The following is a 20,657-nucleotide window of genomic DNA, read 5'->3' on the forward strand; positions in this document are numbered from 1 at the left end:
GTGTGGCGTCCCTTCTGGAAGGATGCGGAGATGCTGCTGCACTCCATTTAGCCCTCCCCAAGCCCCCTCAGTGGCTGCCTCTGAAGTGGTCGCCCTGCCACTCCACACTAATTTTTCTGTCACTCTTTTTACATTTTCCTCAGTCAGTCTCCAGCTCCTCTTCTGAAAGACTGGTTTTTTATTTGTATTTCACACAATTGAAAGCCCAGTTTTTATAACTTTTCCCCTAACAATAGCTTATTTCCTGACCCGCAGGGAATCCCTCGAAGCCTAAGGACAGCACAGGAGGGAGTGCCCGGGAACTCCCCTCCCAGGGTGCATATGGCTTAGGTGCAGGGAGCTGTTCTCACATCTGGGCCAGCAGGTGAGGGCTGCCTTTCTCTCCTGCTTGCCAGGACTAGGCAAGGGCAGGCAAGACTTCAACTCAAAATAGCAAAGCCCCTTCTAACAGGTAGTTCCAGTACCAGGACCAGTTGCCATCGAGCTGACCCTGACTCATGGCAACCCCATGTGTGTCAGAGCAGAACTGTGTTCCACAGGACTTTCGATGACTGATATTTCAGAAGTAGCTCATCGGACCTTTCTCTCCCAGAACCTCTGGGTGGACTCAAACTACCAACCTTTCACTTAGTAGCCAGCACATTAATTGTTTGTACCACCCAGGGACTCCCTTGTAACGGGTAGAACAATGTATTTTGTGCAGAAGTGAGCTCCCCATGACTGCATACTACCAAGCAACTCCCAGGGAGGCTGTGGAGGAAGATCCTGAGTTCTGAGCATTGGGTTAGGTTAGGGATGGAGGGTGACGACAGCCTGCAGCTAAGAACACCTCTGGAATGAATGATTATAAGAGACCACCATCATAGTTTAAATGAGGCTTTCCCTGGCAGTGTCTTTATCCCAGCCCCCTTTTCTGTTGGGTATTGCTTTTCAGAAAAGCAGTTTTCTAAAAACCTACCTAAGAATAATAGTTATATTTCTATCCTAGTTATTTATTATAAAATAAAATACTTATTCCATATTTATTGGCCAAGGCACAATATTAAATACTTTATACTCATCAACTTCTAATCCTCCCAACTCCTCTTTGAGATGAGGAAGCTAAGGCAAAAGTGACTCGCCCAGTTAATCATGGGGCTGGAGCTCAGACCTGGACATGAGGCGCCAGAGTCCAACCCTCCCCAGTGCACTGCAGCCTTTCGACTGTTCCTCAGATCTCAGTAGTAGTGATGGGAGGGGATCAGGTACAGGGCTGGGAAAAAAGAGGCTGTAGACCAGCACCTCAGTGCTAGTCCTTGGGCATCACCTGGGAGCTTGTCGGAAACGTAGAACCTCAGCCCCGCCGCAGACCTCGCGAATCAGAATCTCACTGTAACAAAATCCCCAGGTGAATCTTGTGCAGTTTCAGTTTGAAGAGTGCTGGGTTCCAGTCCTCACCTCCTTTTTTGGTCTGGTTCTTCAGTAGAACCAGCAGTACTTCAATTAAAAAAGTGCTTTCTCCAGAATTTCGAATTTCCATGGAATCCAGACTTTCTGGAACCATTGAGGCTGGATGAATCCCCAAAACCATTGCTGTGAGATAATCTTTAAACTTCAAACCTTAAACCAAAAATATCCCCTGAAGTCTTCTTTAAACCAGACGAGAGTTCAGCTGAATTAGTAAAGAATGTCTGCCTTGAGCATTATGCTCTTTTAAAGAACTATCTACGTGGAATCAAATTGACAGCAGCAACTCCAGAGATTAGATATGGAGCCGAGGGAGCGGCGAGTTGTTATTGGGGAGGAACAATTCAAAAAAGAAGGTGAGAACAGTTGCACAACTTGAAGAATGTAATCAATGTCAATGAATTGTACATGTAGAAATTGTTGAATTGGTGTACCTTTTGCTCTGTGTATTTTCAACAGCAACAAAAATAAAATAAATTATATTTTAAAAAGTTCTCTTTCTATACTCCAGTCCGTCTCCCTTAGTGTCCCTGTAGTTGAGGTGGGGAGGGGGAGGAAGAACAGTGAACAGAATTTAAAATATGAAATGATCCCATGCCTTCTCACCCCCAGACATTTTGATCAGTCCTCATCAAAGACCTGGTTTGTGCCTATGGGGAGAGAGACCCAGGCTGATAGGAAGGGGAAGAGTTGGGCAGCAGGGAGGGAGGCAGCAAGACAGTGATCATGGCCGCTCAGGACCAAGCCACGTCCTGCTGTGTGTTTCCTTGTGGTCTCCCTTGCTGCCATGCCCCACTCCAGTGCCCTGTACCCCTCTTGGCTGCCCTCCTCTGTGAAGTAGAACAAAAGGTGGCTCCCCCACCGGGAGAATGCTGATATGAATCTGTATGTGACAGTCCCTCCAGCCAGTGCCAGTGTTATTAATTTTTAAAACAAACTTCTTGATTGAGGTTCTGGCTGCCTCTAAATTGTCTCTACAAGGAGACTGTGTACTAATTAACCTATAGAAACAATCAATGATGTACCTTTTTCAAGTTTCAGGGTGATTAGAATATGAAAATGAAGAGCACAATGGTGCAGATGTTTTAAAATCACAGCAGACAGCAATTAGTGACACGGAAACCAGCTGCTTATCTCTCCAGATAAAGCCTCTTAATAGGGAATTACACTGGAGGAGTCATTACCCAGATGGATCACACACAATTTACAGAGGAGGCGGGGCAGCATTAACTTTGACTTGCTGGCCAGGTTCTTGTCAAGCTCCCTTCATTACCTGGGGAGAAGGTGGATTTGTAGCAGGGATGGAGGCGGGGTTCACCTTTCTACCTGTAGGCCCAAGTTAGGGATCCTGCCAAGGACAGGGAAAGGAGAGAGCAGGGCCTGTGGCCATAAGCACCTGCCTCCTTGATTCAGGCTGCATTGTTTTGGGATCAGCTGGTTCAGCTGTCCTTGTCCAGAGGGGAAGGGGAACAATGAGGCCTTACTGGTCACCTTGGGTGTTCATTGGAAAGCAAATGTCCCTGCTTCCTGCTAAGTGACTCTGGGGTCTGTGTATATGCTGGATGTAGGGAATTCTTCTTAGTAGTAGGTTTTTTTTGGTGGCAGTATCCACAGCCAGACATCTGTTCACAATTTTTCCATGTGCAGCTCAATGGCATTGGTTACATACTTCACAATGTGTCACCATTCTCACTATCTTTACCCATATCGTTACACCACCATTAATTAAGACTCTGCCCCTTCAAGTTCTCATCCCTGCTTTAGATTAGCTATTGTCAGTTTGGACTCATATAGACAATTCTTTATAAGAGCACAATGCTCAAGGCAAGCATTAGTAATTGAGCTAAACTGTTGTTTAGTTGAACAATGGTTTCATGGGATAGTTTTTTAGTAGTCATTTTTAAATGTATAGTCTCATATTTTTTAAGTATAATTTTCCATATACTAAAATGTACAGGTCTTAAGTATATAGTTCAATGAGTTTAGACAAATATATACAGGTGTGTAACTCATACTCTTATCAAAATATGAAATATGTACATTATCCCAGAACCTTCCTTCATGGCTCTTCCTAACTTCCATCTCATCCCACCCCTACCTACCCTACTCTGTAAACCAAAACACAAAAAACCAAACCCAGTGCCATTGGGTCGATTCGGACTCACAGCAACCCTATAGGACAGAGTAGAACTGCCCCACAGAGTTTCCAAGGGGCGCCTGGTGGATTTGAACTGCCGACCTCTTGGTTAGCAGCTGTAACACTTAACCGCTACGCCACCAGGGTTTCCCCCTACTCTGTAGATAACCACTATTCTGATTTCTACCAAAAGTGATTAGTTTTGCCTGGTCTAGAGCTTGGAAACCCTGGTGGTGTAGCGGTTAAGTGCTACTGCTGCTAACCAAAAGGTTGGCAGTTCAAATCCGCCAGGCGCTCCTTGGAAACTCTACAGGGCAGTTCTACCCTGTCCTATAGAGTCGCTATGAGTCGGAATCGACTCGATGGCACTGGGTTTGGCCTAGAACTTTATATAAATGGGTTTAAACAGAATGGACTTTTTTGGGTCTGGCTTCTTGTGCTCAGCATTTTTTTTTTTCCGTGTGATTTATCCATGTTGCGGAATGTTCCTTTTACTGCTATCTGTTCTCCTTTGAATGACCCCTGGGCTATTTCCAGGTGCTTCCTAGTCTGAATAAAGCTGCTATGAAATTTTTTATAGAAGACTGTGGATACACTGTTTTCATCTCTCTTGTGGTAAATGGATAGAAGTGGAATGGCTGGGTCATAGAGTATGTTTAACTTTAAAAGACATTGCCAAAACACTTTCCAAAGTGGTTATACCACTTTATATTCTCTCTAGCAATGTATGAGAGTTCCAGTTGTTCCACATCCTTGTCAACGCATGTTGTTTTCTTTCAGTCTTTTTAACTTTACCCATTTTAGTGGGTTTGTAGTGTGGTACTTCATTGTGGTTTTAATTGGCATTTCCCTAATGACAGATCATGTCTGAGAGCATTCACGTGTGTTTAAGGGCCACTTATACTTGTTTTATTACTCTGAGGATTTTGCAGTTGTTGTGTATATTTAAGTTGGTCAGTTGTTGTTGTTGTTGTTAGTTGGTCAGTAGTGTGAGCCAAATCTTCTGTATCCTTACTGATTTCTTCTTAGTCGATTTGTTCTAACAATTACTAAGGGAAGAATGTAAAAATCTTTCTAACTGTGGATATGTCTGGTTCTTCCTTTCATTCTGTTAGTTTTTGTTTCAAGTATTTGAAACTCTGTTGTTAGGTTTAAACACATTTAGAATTGTTGTCTCTTGTTGATAAATTGACTCTTACCATTTTGAAATGTCTCTATCTCTGAAACTTTTTTTTTTGCTTTATATTAATTTAGCCACTCCAACTTTCTTATGTTCAGTGTTTACACTGTATGTCTTTTTCTTCTTGTTATTTTTAACCTTTCTATGTCTTTATATATAAAGTACATCTCTTATAAACAGTGTATATTTTGGTCTTACTATTTTATTTAGTCTGATGATCTCAACCTCCTTTTTCCATTTGGAATGCTTAGCATATTTAGAGTTAATGTAATTATTGATACTGTTAAGTCTACCCTGTTGCTATGTGTTTTCTGTTTGTCCCACCTTCATTCATTTTTTCTTTTTACTCTTTTCTGCCCTCTTTTGGTTTAATCAAGTGTTTTTTTTTTTTTAACTATCCCATGTTATATATAACTTTTTGTTTATTTTTAGTGGTTGCTCTAGGTATCATGATATGCAGCCTTAAAGTATCACAGCCTACCCTAAACTAATATCCCTTCATATGTAATATAAGAACCTTATAAGAATATACTTTATATAAAAAAAAACTTTATATATAGCTCCCTTATTTTTGTTTTATTGTCATACATTTTATTATTACAAATAGTATAAACTCCATGATACATTGTTATTATTTTTGCTTTAAGCAGCTAGTTGTCTTTTAAAGACCTTAACAAGAAAAATGCTATTTTATATATACCCACATATGTACCATTTCCATCACTCTTCATTCATATAGGTAAATCTGAGTATTCATCTGGTATCATTTCTCTTTAGCCTAAAGAACCCCTTTTTTCATTTCTTGTAATTCAGGTCTGCCAGTGATTGTTTCCCTCAGTTTTTGTTTATTTGAGAATATCTTTGTTTTGCCTTCATTTTTTAAAGGATATTTTCCACTAGATATTTAAATTTTGGTAGTTTAAAAGATTTTTTTCATTGTCTTCTGGCTTCCATATTATTGATGACATTATCTTTGTCCTTGTTCCCATGTAAATAATGTGTCTCGTTTCTCTGGCTGCTTTTAAAATGTTCTTTTTATCTTTGGTCTTCATTAATTTTTTGTAGATGTGCTTCTCTTCTGTGTTTATTCTACTTGGAATTTGGTGAGCTGCTTAGATATGTGGACTTCCATGCACTATTCTCTCCTCTCCTTTTGGGATGGTAATTACATGTATGTTAGACTGCTTGATACTGTCCCACAGGTCCCTGAAGCTCTTTTATTTTTGTTGTTGTTCGTTTTTCCAATTTTTTCCCCCTCTGTCTTACAGTTTGGATAGTTCCTACAGTCCTGTCTTCGTGTTCACTGAACTTCTTTTCTGCAATGTCCAGTAAACTATTAAGCCCATCCAGTGAATTTTTCATTTCAGATACAGTATTTTTGAGATTTAAAATTTCCATTTGTATCTTTTTCACTGTCTGCTGGAATTTCCCTATGTTCATCAAATATGCCCATCTTTTCCTTTAAATATTTGAACATATTTGTAATATCTGTTTTAAGGTTCTATAATCTGTTTTTATATTCCAAGTTATGGCTCACATTTGCCTGTTTATTTGTCTAATGATTTTTTTATTGTATCTTGGATATCATGGGTATTATAGAGTATGAATTTTGTTATTTTCCTATAAAGAGTTTTTGCTTTTGTCCTGATAAGCAGTTAATTTACTGGTAGATCATCTTTATTCTATTAAGGATGCTTTTTAGACTTTGTTAGGGAAGCACTAGAGTAGATTTTGTTCTAAGACTAGAGTAACGCTATCCTTAAGGAGAACATTTCTGGGGATCTCAACTAGATACCTGAGTTAGTCATTAATGCCTCATCACTCTGGCTGGTCCAAAATCTAGTATTGCCTTGAACTATGTGATGTTTGGAAACACTGGTGGTCTAGTGGTTAAGCACTACAGCTACTAACCAAAAGTCGGCAGTTTGAATCTACCAGCACTCCTTGGAAACTGTATGGGGCAATTCTACTCTGTCCTATAGGGTGACTATGGGTCAGAATCAACTCGATGGCAGCAGGTCTGGTTTTTTGGTTTTATATGATGTTAGGACTCTGCATCCAACTTATAGGCCCCTATCAGCTGATCTCTGCTAGACTTGGTGGAATTTTGCCAAACATGTGTAGATTAAATTTTGGCCAAAGACTTAAAGGGATCCCTATGAAGGTTTCTAGAGTTCCTTTTCTGCATAGCTCTTTCATGTATCCTGTCCCTCAAATTCCAGTTCCCCGGGAGTCCCAAACCCTTTTCTCTGTTTCTTCAGAGAGTCACAGCTATGTTTGGTCTCCACTTTCCTATTCCCTGGCTTAGGAGGCACTCGTAGGCAGAAAGCTAGGGCTAGAGTGAAGCCTCATGAGTTTCCCTTATCTCTAGAATTACATCCCTGCACTATCTATCTATTATCTAATGCCTGAGAACAGTTGCTTCATATAATTTATTCAGTTTTTATTTATTTCCTGTGGAGTTTAAGTCTAATATCTATTACTCCATCATGGCTGGAACCAAAAGTCAGTGACCATTCTTAATTACTGTGTATTCAAAGATGCATATAGTAAGGGCCACTGTCTTTGTATGAGCTGTTATCACCCCAGAAAAAGGGGTGCTTTAGTATCATTCACAGCCCCCAAATAGCAAATAAGGAATAGTTGCTATGGGAACCATATCCAGGTGACCTTCAAGAGCAATTCATGGGACAGGAAATGAGGACGGGTTCATTTGTGCACTTAATTGGAAACTTCGTGTCCATCTAGGAGCTGGGTAGCTTTTCTGTGCCCCATGGTATCAGCGGAGCATAAAACCATGGGTCAGTCAGGTTACTTAGTGACAATCTTCTGTACCTACCATTAGCAAAGGCCGGAATGAACTGGGCTGAGGAGAGGTGCTTTGGGGTCAAGTTCAGTGGAAGCTAGCACGTGCATTCCTCCTATTCATGAACCCAAATGGTAATTTTCAAAGTTTTTTTAAGTGACAGATGTCACTCTTTCTTTCTCTTTCAAGAAATCCTGTGTAGAAACTCAATACATAAAATATAGAATAAAGGCAGGCTGCTCTGATGAGTAGGAAGTTAGAGTTTAAGAAGATGGTGGAGCTTCTCTCTTGCCCCACCCACTGCCTACAGTTCAGAGGAGGCCTTTGCAAAATCCTAGGACTTTGAGAAACATGTTTGAAAACCACTGAGCTGGAACATCTACTGATGATATCAGAGCCTCTCTAGTCCCTGACCCAGACCTCTGTCTTTGATATGCTTAAGCCAGTGGTTCTCAACCCTTATCTGCTCAATGGAATCACCTGAGACCTTAAAAAAGGAAAAAAAAAAAAAAAAAACTACTTTTTGGGCCCCAACTCCAGAAATACTGATTTAATTGGCATGGACGATCATATTCCAGGCCTGGTGTTCTTCACAAAGCTTCCTGCATGATTCTAATGTGCAGCTAGAGTTGAGAACCTTTGATCAGACAGTTAGTGATTACATTCAGCTCATGCTCAGGTTTGAGCACTTGATTCTCACCTCAGAGATGGAATGCCAGGAGTCCCCTGAGCTCTGGGCACGGCCTGGATGTTCTGGAAAGCAAGTCGAAATCCCAAGAAGGGAAAGCATGACCACCTACATGCCTGGTCCTTCTGGTGAGGACAGTACTCTCATTCAGCCATATTGTTGGCTCTTCTGCCTACCTCACCCTGCAATATACTTGGAATACCTAACCAGTGAACAGGCACTCCACTTGGGTCATGTGAGAGTTTCTTACTATGGAAAATACAGAGTTCAGAAAGCAAAGCAGGAAGGCTCACTGTTGCCAAATTGTCTATCCCAAGAGGACTATGGTGATTTACTCTGCAAATTTACCACCAGAAAGTGCCATGAACGTCAGAGCAACTGTAGAAGAGCCCCACGCCAGAGGGATTATGGTGTTAAAACATTAGATTAGTGGATTTTAAACTGTAATGTATAGAGCTCTGGTGGCACAATGGTTACGTGCTTGGCTGGTAACTGAAAGGTTGGCAGTTTGAGCCTACACAGTGGCTCTGTAGAAGACAGACCTGGCAATTTGCTCTTGTAAAGATTACAGCCTGGAAAACCCTATGGAGCAGTTCTCCTCTATCACATGGGGTCACATGAGTCGAAAAAATAACTCCATGGCACCTAACAACCACAGACTGATATACATAAGAATTGTGTGGGTAGCAAAGTAAAATGCACATTTCTTGGTTCCACCCTGTGAGGCTGTAGATCAGTGGGTCTGGAGAGTGGCCCAGGAAGTCCGCATTAAGAACCAACACCTTCAGTGGTTCTGATGCAGTAGTCCGGGACCACATCTTGAGAAACACCAAGCGCCACATGAAGAGATAAAGCACCCCTCATACCTCTATACCTAGGGATATTTTCCTGCTCCTATAAACTGAAATATCTCACAACCAGTAAGTTCAAATTATCGATGCCAGCAGAAAGTAGCATGGACACAGCTAACCCAAAAGAGTAGTTTATCTCCTCCAAAGTCATGCTTGATTTTTCATGCATTATATTATTTTTCCCTGATCCAAATCATGATATTCTCTCATTGCAACAAACCTTGCTTTAGCTAAACTTAAGATAAGGCTAGACAATTGTTTCCTTGACATTTTTATAGATTTTCACATTTTTAAATGATGATCCTATGCTTGTTTTTCAAATTAAACAAAAATAGTTTTGTTTTTTTTTTTAATTATCACATACGAAATTGAAATTTAGAGAGTTTGTATTGGTTGTGGGAGGGGGATAATTACTAAAGAGTACTTCCTATTACAGAAGAACTTGTTACCATAAAGACATCCTCTAAGGAACAAATCTCTCTAAAGTTTTCAAAAGGATGTTACCCTGACCAGCATTCAGCCCTCGGCTTAAAGTTCCTGAAAACCCCTTTTCTTACGAAAGTGAGGCACACCTTCAGAATGACTCTGAGTCCCGCAAACAGTCAACTTGTGGGGCTAGAGGACTCAGGGAGACAGACCAGAAACAGGCTGAGCTGCTTGTTGTTGTCATTGAGTAGACTCCGACTCATGGCAACCTTATGTACAAAAGAACGGAACATTGCCCAGTCCCGTGCCATCCTCATGTCATTGGTATGTGTGAGTCTATTGTTGTGGGTAGAGTTTAGTTCAGGGTTAAAAGCTTTTCCATAAATAATTTTCTCAGTATATAATAATATCATCGACTGTTGCCTCACTTGCTAAGCTTTAGGAGACAAGCCTGCTGAGGGCTAAAAAGGCTAAAAGATTCTGGTCTTCTCCCACAAAAACTCGTAATCTAAAGAGGAACACGAGGCATGTGCTACTTAGGCTAATAAAGCTCCAAATCAAATACTCTAATACAGAATTATACCCCAGGCTACTGATTCGCTGAGGAAGGAGGCGAGGGAGAGCCTGTCTTTCCCCCTGTCCTGTCTTGCCCCAACTTAGAGCTTTTTTGCCACGTCCATCTCTGTCTCTATGGAGTAAGTGCTCAGTTCTCAGCGAAGGACATATTGGAACTGACAGCCTCACCACTGTGTATAGAATATGTCATGGCTGACAGATGAAGAAATTGGATTTCGTGAAATGCAACGGGATATAGCCATCAGCCCAGGCTGAAGAAGAGCCTTGTTCTCCCGGACCCCTTAGAAAGAGCTTCTTCTTGGTGCGCTCTCTCTCTGCTCTGCAGCCCCTCTGAGTGAAGGGTTTAAAGCACCATTTCCCCCCATTACTACTGATCCTTTGTTGTGCTTCCCTTTTGTCCACCCTGCCCTTTGATTGCCGCACTCTCCCAGCAGGGCAAATTGCAGCTGAGATGGTCTGAACAATGGGATCTGGCAGTGATCCAGATGGAGGCTCAGGGAACTGGCATGCTTAACTGCATTACTTTCAGCTGGCCAGCCTTGGGTGTAAGTGAGCAGGCCCCACCTTTCAGTTACCAAAGTGAAACCCACCCCCTGACAGCCACATGGTCTCCCCCAAAGGCAGAATTAATTGGAAAGTGAAACAATTAATGGGAGATGGGGGAGAACTAGTAGTACAAATTGCACTGATGAGGAGTTACCTTATAAGCACCTTTAGCCCTTAAGTATATGGAAAGGGTTTTTTTGTTCAACACCTAATGCATTTCAGTGCTCCAATTTCATTATGAGTCATTATCGGGCAAAAGATTGGTGGTGTATTGCCTTTTGTGTGTAGCCACATATTTTGCCATGATAATAGGCACCTCATCCATTATTTTATTTGTTTATTCATTCAACAAACATTTACTGAGAACTTAATGGGTACTTGGGTTTGTGGTAGACACTGGAGATAAGAAGCTAAATAAGACAGTAACTGACCTCGAAGTACTTATAGTCTAGGAGAGATAGATGGAAAAGTACACAAATAAATGTCACATAGCATTATAAGGACTTTGTGGAAGACAGTGGCACAGGCAGAAGGGATAGCATAAGAAATTAGGCTGGAAGGGTAACTGTGTTTGCAGACAATGTGTTGCCGTCAGTACACAGGTCATTAATCTCACTATAGATAAAATGATATATCTGTAGTAAAATGCATGTTTCTTCATTCATTTAATAAATGTTTAGTGACTGCCTATTATGTGCCAGGCACTGTTCTTGGTGTCTCCATGATGGTGTAAGCAGACTGGAAAGTGAGATGGGCATTAATTCAATTAGCACACAAATCAGATGTCAAATTAAAACTACGATAAGGGTGACAAAGATGAGCTACATAGTTTCAAGAAAGCTTCTAATAGGCATGATTCTCTAAGGTAGAGGGCCTCCCTGGGATTGAGCTTAGAACCTGAAGAAGGAGCTCATTAGCTCTGCTAGGCACCAAAATAAGACAAAGCAACAGAGAAAAACTTGAGAGAGCCAAGGACAAGATTCCAACTCTGGCTTTCCCATGAAGACCCTTCGTGGACTTGAGTTTCCAGAGCTAGAGAATTAGAGGGGGTTTTTAAAGGGATGGGTAGAAGAAAGAAGGGATGGGGTAGAAGAAAGAAGGGATGGGGGTAGAAGAAAGAAGCTGACTACAGATTCTGTTTTGCTCAGGTCAAAATCAACAATGTACGCCTTCTGTCCCACTGTAATTTTTAGTAAGCAGCCCCTCAGTCTCTCATGTCCCAGTAATGAGTAATAGATTATATTGTTCCCCTAAGGAGTCTTCAAAGAGCCTCACTGATGTAGTGGTTAAGTGCTAAATGAAAGGTCGGCAGTTCAAACCCACCAGCGGCTTCACAGGAAAAAGTTGTGGTAGTCTGTTTCCGTTAAGATTACAGTCTTGGAGACCCTGTGGACAGTTCTGCTCTGTCCTTTAGGGTCGCTGTGAGTCAGAATCTACTCAGTGGCAAAGGATTGTTAAAGTGTCTTCAAGCCCTCTTCCAGACCTGTTATCCTGTGAGCATACGTGTAGTGCCAGCTAAAGTTCAAAGTGTAATAACAAATTAGCAAAGTTCTGATTCATAAGAGATAAGTGACATTTAATATTTTTTTAACAATATGGGCTGTGAATAAGATTTCTCAATTTTTGCCAAAAAAAAAAAAAGGAATAGCAGTCTATGTCCACAGCAGTAAAGCCTAGTAAACAAACTCAAGTGGCAGGATTAGGTCTCTATATTTTGATGACAGTGAGTGTCTCTACTGTAAACTGTAAGATGAAGGAAAAATTAGACAAAATTTTTTCTTAATTTTCTTCTGGACATTGATAGGTTTAGCTTGACAAGGCTATGTCATAATACTTAAAAAAAAAAAAAAAAGCCCAATACTGGAAATATAAACAGGATTTCACAAAGTCAGGGATGTAGAAAATAACCCAAGGGATTCCAGGAACTAGTGTGGAGGAAATTCTAGTTGCATTACTACACTGAATCCTACTCTCGGTGCTTTCTGCCAACTATGTGTTGACTCTTAACAAGGACTGTAAGAAATGTTTTTTTGATAAAGTATAAACTCTATAGCCTCAATGGCAAATTGAGATAGAATGATGGATGGATGGATTGATAGGTGGATGGATGGACGGATGGACAGACGGACAAACAGACAGGCAGACAGGGAGATAGGGAGATGCCTGATGACTGATTGATAGATAGGTAGATTTATAAGCAGACAGGTAGACAGGTAGGCAGACATATAAACTGACAAAAAGATATTACAGATTAAAATTTCCTAAATTCACTAAGCCAATCATCATACATCTATCAATGGGGATATTACTGAAAACTTTCCTCAGTTTATTAATATTTTCCCTTTTGAAACAAATTTAAGGCTAATGCATCCTGTTAGTTTGCTATACTATGCATAAAACAGGACTTATAATATGCTTTAAGGAATACTTCTTTGTAGTACGAGCATGGCTTAAGATCCATCTGGAACAATGTGAGTATATCTATATTAAAAAATAGTTTTAACATTTCAAAATAATATGTTCACCTGCCCACTCCCTTTGTGATTTTATAGACACTGATCTTATTGTGCCCGAAGCACCAGGCTCCACCTTTCCTTCCCAAAGAGTCAGTCCTAAAGAAGGTGCTGAAGACATTCATTCAGAGTCATTATAGGGGAAGACACAGCTGATGAAGTTCAGAGGTGTGATCTTGAACGACAATGACTTCTGTTTTCCTGCCTGTCTGTCTAGGAGACTCAGGGTTCCTTTGAGAATATTCAAGAGTTTCCTTAAGAGAGCAATAAATGCCTACTTTTGGAGCCCTGGTGGCACAGTGGTTAAGAGCTTGGCTGCTAACCAAAAGATAGACAGTTGGAATGCCTTTCCTTGGAAATTCTACAGGGCAGTTCTACTCTGTCCTGTAGGGTCTCTATGAGTCGGAATTGACTTGAAAGGCAATGGGTTTGTTCGTTTGTTGTTTAGGGACATAAGAATCCTTTATAGGGTGCTAACCCCCAGTAACACCCTACAGTCAGCAAAGATTTGAAGGCTCAGGACATTTTTTCATGTTCCTTTTCTGTCTTCCATTTCTTTTCCATGCTCTTGACTGGTCCACTTTCCCCCATGTAGTCTTCATACTTCCTACCTTAATTCCTCCACTTGTGTTATTTTACTTGTTTCATTGGTTCCTTTTGAGCTAAGATACTTGTTTGAGTACTGAGATGCTAGACTCTAGGATAAGTTGAAATGAACTGGAGTGGGAGGAAGCAAGGAAAAGATGGGGAGAGAAATAAGAGGCAGCCTGAATCCAGCAAAAGAACACTGGGAGTCAGGAAGTTCGCATTCTCTCCCGGGCTCTGTTTCCTCGTGCAGGACTCTTCAGTGTTCAAATTGCAGCTTCCTCATTTGTAAAATACAACCATAGAGCTAGATGACCTTTAGGGCCCCTCTTCTCTCTAAATAGTTCTTATTCTGAAATTCCATTACACTAAGATAGGTCAAGTTTCCTATTTTTTACAGAAAAAAAAAAAAAAAGACAGTGATTAAAGCATCCTTATTAATGTTCAAAACCAGTTCAATATATATTTTTTACCACTGAAATTGGGAAAGCCTTGGTAAAAAAAAATGGGAAAGCCTTGGTAAAGCACCCTGAAATTAAAGGTAGCTGATAATGTAGTTATATTTCTAACTTCCAAATAATTAAGCCTTTTGACATTAAATTTTAAATAGCTCCAACTTGCTCATCTTTGTTTCTCTCTTACTCTCCCTCCCCACTCCACCCTCCCTTAGGCTTATGAGCGGCCACAGAAACACTCAACTCTCCATTATGACCCAGGCCTCCCACAGGACTTCACCAGTGACACCTTAAAACCAAAGCACCAGCAAAAAAGCAGCAGCCAGAACCACATGGACTGGTCCACCAACTCTGACAGTGGACCCACCACTCAGAATTGCTTCATCAGTTCAGACTCTGGCAGAGAAACTGCAAGCACCAGCAAGATCCCAGCTCTTGAGCCCGTGGCTTCCTTTGCAAAGTCCCAGGGGAAGAAAGGCAGTGCAGGGAGCACATGGAATCAGTTGTCCAATAGTAGCAAAGATCTGCTCTTAGGAGGTGTAGTTCCATCCCCAAGCAATCACAGCTCACCAGCCCCACCCAGCAGCTCTGCCGAGTGCAGTGGGCTTCAGCCCTTGGGGGATCAAGATGGAGGAGGTACAAAGGAGCCCCCAGAACCACCTACTATCAGCAGTAAGAAAAAGTCCAGTAAGAAAGATGTGACAAGTCAAACCATACCAACCGCAGACCTGGATTGGGTCAAGAGTGCCCAGAAAGCATTTGATAACACAGAAGGGAAAAAGGAAGGCTACTCAGCAGATAATGCCCAAGAGGCATCACCAGCCAGGCAGAGTATGAGTTCTGTCAGTAATCCTGAAAATGACTCCAGTCATGTCCGGATTACTATCCCCATCAAGCCACCCTCTTTAGATCCAATGAGCCATAAGAGGAAAAAGAGACAGTCCATCAAAGCAGTGGTAGAAAAGATCATCCCAGAGAAAGCTCTGGCTTCTGGAATTCCTATGAGCAGTGAAATAGTTAACAGGATACTTTCCAGTCCTGAGGGAAATAAGAAAGATCCTCGAGTCCCTAAGTTGAGTAAAATGATAGAGAATGAGCCTCCCTCAGTTGGCCTTGAAACTGGTGGAAATGCCGAGAAAGTTGTCCCAGGAGGTGTGTCTAAGCAGCGGAAGCCACCCATGGTCATGACACCTCCAACATGCACAGATCACTCTCCACCAAGAAAGCTGACAGAAATCCAACATCCAAAATTTGCTGCAAAACGGAGGTGGACATGCAGCAAACCCAAATCTGCCAGTATGCTTCGGGAGGCAGTCATGGCCACCTCTGACAAACTGATGGTGGAACCCCCGTCTGCTTATCCCATCACCCCATCCAGCCCTCTGTACACCAACACAGACAGTCTTACTGTGATCACGCCAGTCAAAAAGAAGCGGGGACGACCAAAGAAGCAGCCTTTGCTCACTGTTGAGACAATTCATGAGGGTACTTCCACCAGCCCAGTCAGTCCAATTAGCCGGGAGTTTCCTGGCACCAAGAAGAGAAAGAGACGACGCAATTTAGCTAAGTTGGCCCAACTAGTGCCAGGAGAGGACAAACCCATGGGTGAGATGAAATTTCACAAAAAGGTTGGAAAGCTTGGTGTGTTGGATAAGAAGACCATCAAAACTATCAATAAGATGAAGACACTCAAGAGAAAAAATATCTTGAACCAGATCTTGTCCTGCTCCAGCAACATTGCTCTGAAAGCTAAAGCTCCCCCTGAGACCAGCCCTGGGGCAGCAGCAATTGAGAGCAAACTGGGAAAGCAGATTAATGTGAGCAAGAGGGGAACCATCTACATTGGCAAGAAGAGGGGCAGGAAGCCAAGAGCAGAGCTGCCACCCCCGTCCGAAGAACCCAAAACAGCCATCAAGCACCCAAGGCCTGTTTCTAGCCAGCCGGATGTTCCAGCCGTGCCTTCCAACTTTCAGTCACTTGTGGCGTCTTCACCAGCAGCTATGCACCCACTTTCAACCCAGTTAGGTGGGTCAAATGGCAGCTTGAGCCCTGCCAGCACTGAAACCAATTTTTCTGAATTGAAAACTATGCCAAATCTCCAGCCCATCAGTGCTCTTCCAACCAAAACCCAAAAGGGAATACATAGTGGAACCTGGAAGCTATCTCCACCCAGGCTGATGGCCAACTCACCTTCACACCTTTGCGAGATTGGGTCCCTAAAGGAAATAACGCTGTCCCCTGTGAGTGAGTCGCACAGTGAGGAGACGATCCCAAGCGACAGTGGCATTGGGACAGACAACAACAGCACATCTGACCAAGCGGAGAAGAGTTCAGAATCCCGACGGAGGTACTCTTTTGATTTCTGTTCCCTGGACAACCCAGAGGCCATTCCGTCTGACACCAGCACAAAGAACCGGCATGGCCACCGGCAGAAGCATCTCATTGTGGACAACTTTCTGGCCCACGAAAGCCTCAAAAAGCCAAAGCACAAGAGGAAACGGAAAAGCCTGCAAAACCGCGATGATCTCCAGTTTCTGGCTGACCTAGAAGAGCTCATCACCAAGTTCCAGGTGTTCAGGATCTCCCACCGGAGCTACACCTTTTACCACGAGAACCCATATCCCAGCATTTTTCGGATTAACTTTGATCACTATTACCCGGTGCCATATATCCAATATGACCCGTTGCTTTATCTTCGTAGGACTTCAGACTTGAAGTCAAAGAAGAAGCGTGGTAGGCCTGCAAAAACCAATGACACCATGACAAAGGTGCCTTTTTTACAAGGGTTCAGCTACCCTATTCCCAGTGGAAGTTACTATGCACCCTATGGAATGCCTTACACATCAATGCCTATGATGAACCTTGGTTACTACGGTCAGTACCCAGCTCCTTTGTACCTATCGCACACGCTGGGAGCAGCTTCCCCATTCATGAGGCCAACAGTGCCACCACCTCAGTTCCACACAGGCTCCCACATGAAGATGTCTGGGGCAGCTAAGCATAAAGCAAAGCATGGAGTACACCTGCAGGGACCTGTAAGCATGGGCCTTGGTGACATGCAGACATCCCTGAATTCTCCCAAGGTGGGCAGTGCCAGTCTGTCCAGTGGCCGGCTCCACAAGAGGAAACACAAACACAAGCATAAGCACAAGGAAGACCGAATCTTGGGGACCCACGACAACCTGAGCGGTCTCTTTGCAGGCAAAGCCACAGGCTTCTCCAGCCATATCCTAACCGAGAGGCTGAGTAGTGCAGACAAAGAGCTCCCATTGGTGAGTGAGAAGAACAAGCATAAGGAGAAGCAGAAACACCAGCATAGTGAAGCCAGCCACAAAGCTTCTAAAAACAACTTTGAGGTGGACACCCTGTCTACACTGTCTCTCTCTGACGTCCAGCATTGGACGCAGGCCAAGGACAAAGGTGACTTGAGCAGTGAGCCTGCAGACTCATGTACAAAGCGGTACCCTGGTGGCGGTGGGGACGGTGGCAGCACAAGATCCGAGAGCCTGGACATGTTCAGTGAAATGAACCCTTCAGGTGACATGTGGGACAGTGACATGAGTGGGAGTAAAAGGAGGAGCTATGAAGGCTTTGGGACGTACAGGGAAAAGGACCTTCAAGCCTTTAAGATGAACCGCAAGGAGAGAAGTTCTTATGAGTCCTCCATGTCTCCAGGTAAGGCCTCGTTTCTCTTCAGACTTGGACTGTCTTATCATTTAACTGTTGAGCTTTACACCTCAGAGGCCAAATTGCATTCCCTAGTTTGCAAAGAGGTAGAGATCAAATGGAAAATGGGTCTCCTTGCTCATTTGAGTTTGCTGCATATTACATTGATTGTTTACTTGCTATTTACTGTCTTTCTTCTCTTCTGGAGCCATTGCCTGTGAAGCTGTGGACTCAGAGGCAGCCCCCATAGCTGCCCAGACTACAGCCATACTCACTACATTTATTCTTTTATTAAAGATGCTATTCTTAGTTCTTTGTTTGATTTGATGATGCACTTTGCTGGTTGGATAAAGCCTCCAAGAAAACCCACTAGAAATACCACTAAGATCCTAGGAAGGCCAAAGTCAGAAAGGAATGAGTGAGTATCTGGCTTAACTGACATGCTATTTCCAGAAATCACACATCCTAGGTGAAGAGTCTACAGCAGGGCCATTAGAAGGTGATGACCAGTGATTCTTGAGCTCTAACTAATGAGAGAGCCACGCTTCAGGCCACTTTGTCCTCTTTTTGTCCATGGGCATTTGGCAAACTGGCCTGGGCAGGTGCTCATCATTTCCCTGGGCTATGCAGAGGGAGCCAGGTTGGAAGCTGTCAGCATGTCTCCTGTCTCCACTAGACCTCACTGCTGGGTCCCTTGGCAAGTCCCCTGGGAATGAGATTTTGCCACCAGTCTCTAAAACGAAGGGTTGGTTGCTGCTAGAGAGACCCTATTCCTTGTCAGTTGCTGGCAAAATTTCCTTGCTAGCCTCCTCACCCACACAAACCTTTCCCTGCCGCGGGAGCCTCACACTTGTAAATCCCCTGTATCACAGTCCAGTCATCATATAGATAATAAATCTCCTGGAGAAGAACAAGACACTTACTTACTGGAAAAATATTAAGAACCCCATTCTGAGTTGTTGGAAAACTCAAAGAATTTCTCTCTGCTCCCCCGACCCCAAACAGCACTAAACCCTCTTACCAAAGTCTAGTTTTAAAGGATAGTCATCCATGTTTAAGGTTCAGGTGTAGTGTTTCCCCTCTGCCTATGATGTGTACTGTCTATTGTCCTCTCCCTCCCTGGGCAGTCCATAATTAGTAGAGGTGAGAACAGTCCATTCATGAATTAGAGACACTTTCTAATTTAGAGGATTTCAGGAAGAAATACAGTTACGAGTTAGAAGCCACTTACAGATTGCAACTAGCTCATGAGTTGTTCTGGTGGATGGTCTCCTTGGTTCATGAAGAGACCAGTTAGCAGTCGTGTGTCCTACGTATGCCCGAAGTGGATGTGCTCATCTGGCTTCCTTGTTTCTTGTTGTCAGACTTCGTTGAAGGCACTTGGTTTTGTGCAGAGCCCAGGTTAAGCCCACCTGGACAGGTGGCACTAAGCGAAGCTTACACATGAGAAATACTGTTGATTTCTCTTTTAACATGATGACACTGATCCACGTGGCCTACAGTAGCCATGGACAAAGGGTATTCTTATTTTTGTATTTTCTCGGCATTATCTAGTTAGAAAATAATGGTGGTATCTTTTTGCTCAAAATCTATAAGCAAGAACCTAACTTAACAGACCTTAGAAGCAAGATCTCAGAAGTTGAAACAAGCCATTGTTGTGCATTAGGTTTCTCGGCATCTTTTGGGGAGTTCTCCATGGCTGGACTGTATTACTGAGTGCTGGTTGACTTCCTGATGTTTCCCAGCTAGGGATCCTCTCTGATCAGTGTGTGTGTCTCTGAGGGTGCCCATGCTCTGGCCATACAACTTTCCTTGTTTTAGCAGCCACAAGGTGGCCATCACTTTATTCAAAATCCTCTCCATCTCGTCTTCTCACTTACCTTCAGTCACATGAGGTAGGAAGAAGTAGGCATTATGACAATGTCCTGAAAGAAAGAAAGCTGGGTTTAGCCTGAAGAACTGTGTATGAGGCCCAACTCTATTACAAACTCTTTGTGTGGCCTTAGCCCATCTGGTACTCAAAGGGTTGGACCAGACCTGTTACTTGTATATAATGTATTTCAGTTCTTAAAACCATTTTGCATGTATTTCTGCATAACACCCTTCCTGCAATCCAAGAAGACAGATTTTTCCATTCCTATTTTACAGAGCAGGACACTGATGCTTAAAGAGATCAAGACACCTGCCTAGATTCAGAAAACCAACACTTTTAAGTGTAAGCCCAGAGCTTCTGGTACATTATAGCTAGACTGCACATCACCCTGCTAGTTGAGGCCAAGTCTAGAAAACAGAACCTGGTCTCCAGCACAGTGCTCCTCTGTTCCACCACCACCCTTCCTCTCAGAATCACATCTATTCTCTGATTACGTGCCTTTCCCTAAGATGTCCGCAGCATCGTGATTATGTGATGATTACAGAAGAGAGTGATTAAGGAAAGAAGACATCTCTTTACTCAGCCCTCAACCAATGAAGAAGTCCCTATGGCCTAACCTTTTCTAAATACCAGCCTGGAAATATCTACACGGATAGAGCTTTCACTTCTGTCCTTACCAAAATCCTGCTCCCTGAGAATTTTCGCCACTGCCTTGTGCCTATCTTCGTATTGTGTGTTTTTTTGGGTTTTTTTTTACCCAACTTTAATGACTCATAATTGTCGGTGGCTTCTATTTATATATGAGTGATGCCCAAAGTCCCTGTACATCTTGTTGAATATCTTACTGGAACAGACCAGATTCTGTGTCCTGCCACTCCTTCCAAGCCTTGGCCTGTCCTTGCTTATATC

At 42.8% G+C, this 20,657-nt stretch overlaps 1 protein-coding gene across 2 annotated transcripts in view; it reads left to right on the plus strand.

Annotated features, from left to right (window-relative positions):
• The window catches only part of SETBP1 (SET binding protein 1), a 431,426-nt gene that overhangs the window by 281,309 nt on the left and 129,460 nt on the right, over window positions 1-20,657 (plus strand). For both annotated transcript variants that reach the window (XM_049900517.1, XM_049900519.1), the window contains one exon: window positions 14,425-17,884. In XM_049900517.1, the coding sequence (XP_049756474.1) occupies window positions 14,425-17,884 (3,460 nt within the window). The remainder of the gene's footprint in view (window positions 1-14,424; window positions 17,885-20,657) is intronic.

The sequence above is a fragment of the Elephas maximus genome, chromosome 11 (genome assembly GCF_024166365.1).
Source record: "Elephas maximus indicus isolate mEleMax1 chromosome 11, mEleMax1 primary haplotype, whole genome shotgun sequence".
Taxonomy (NCBI): domain Eukaryota; kingdom Metazoa; phylum Chordata; class Mammalia; order Proboscidea; family Elephantidae; genus Elephas; species Elephas maximus.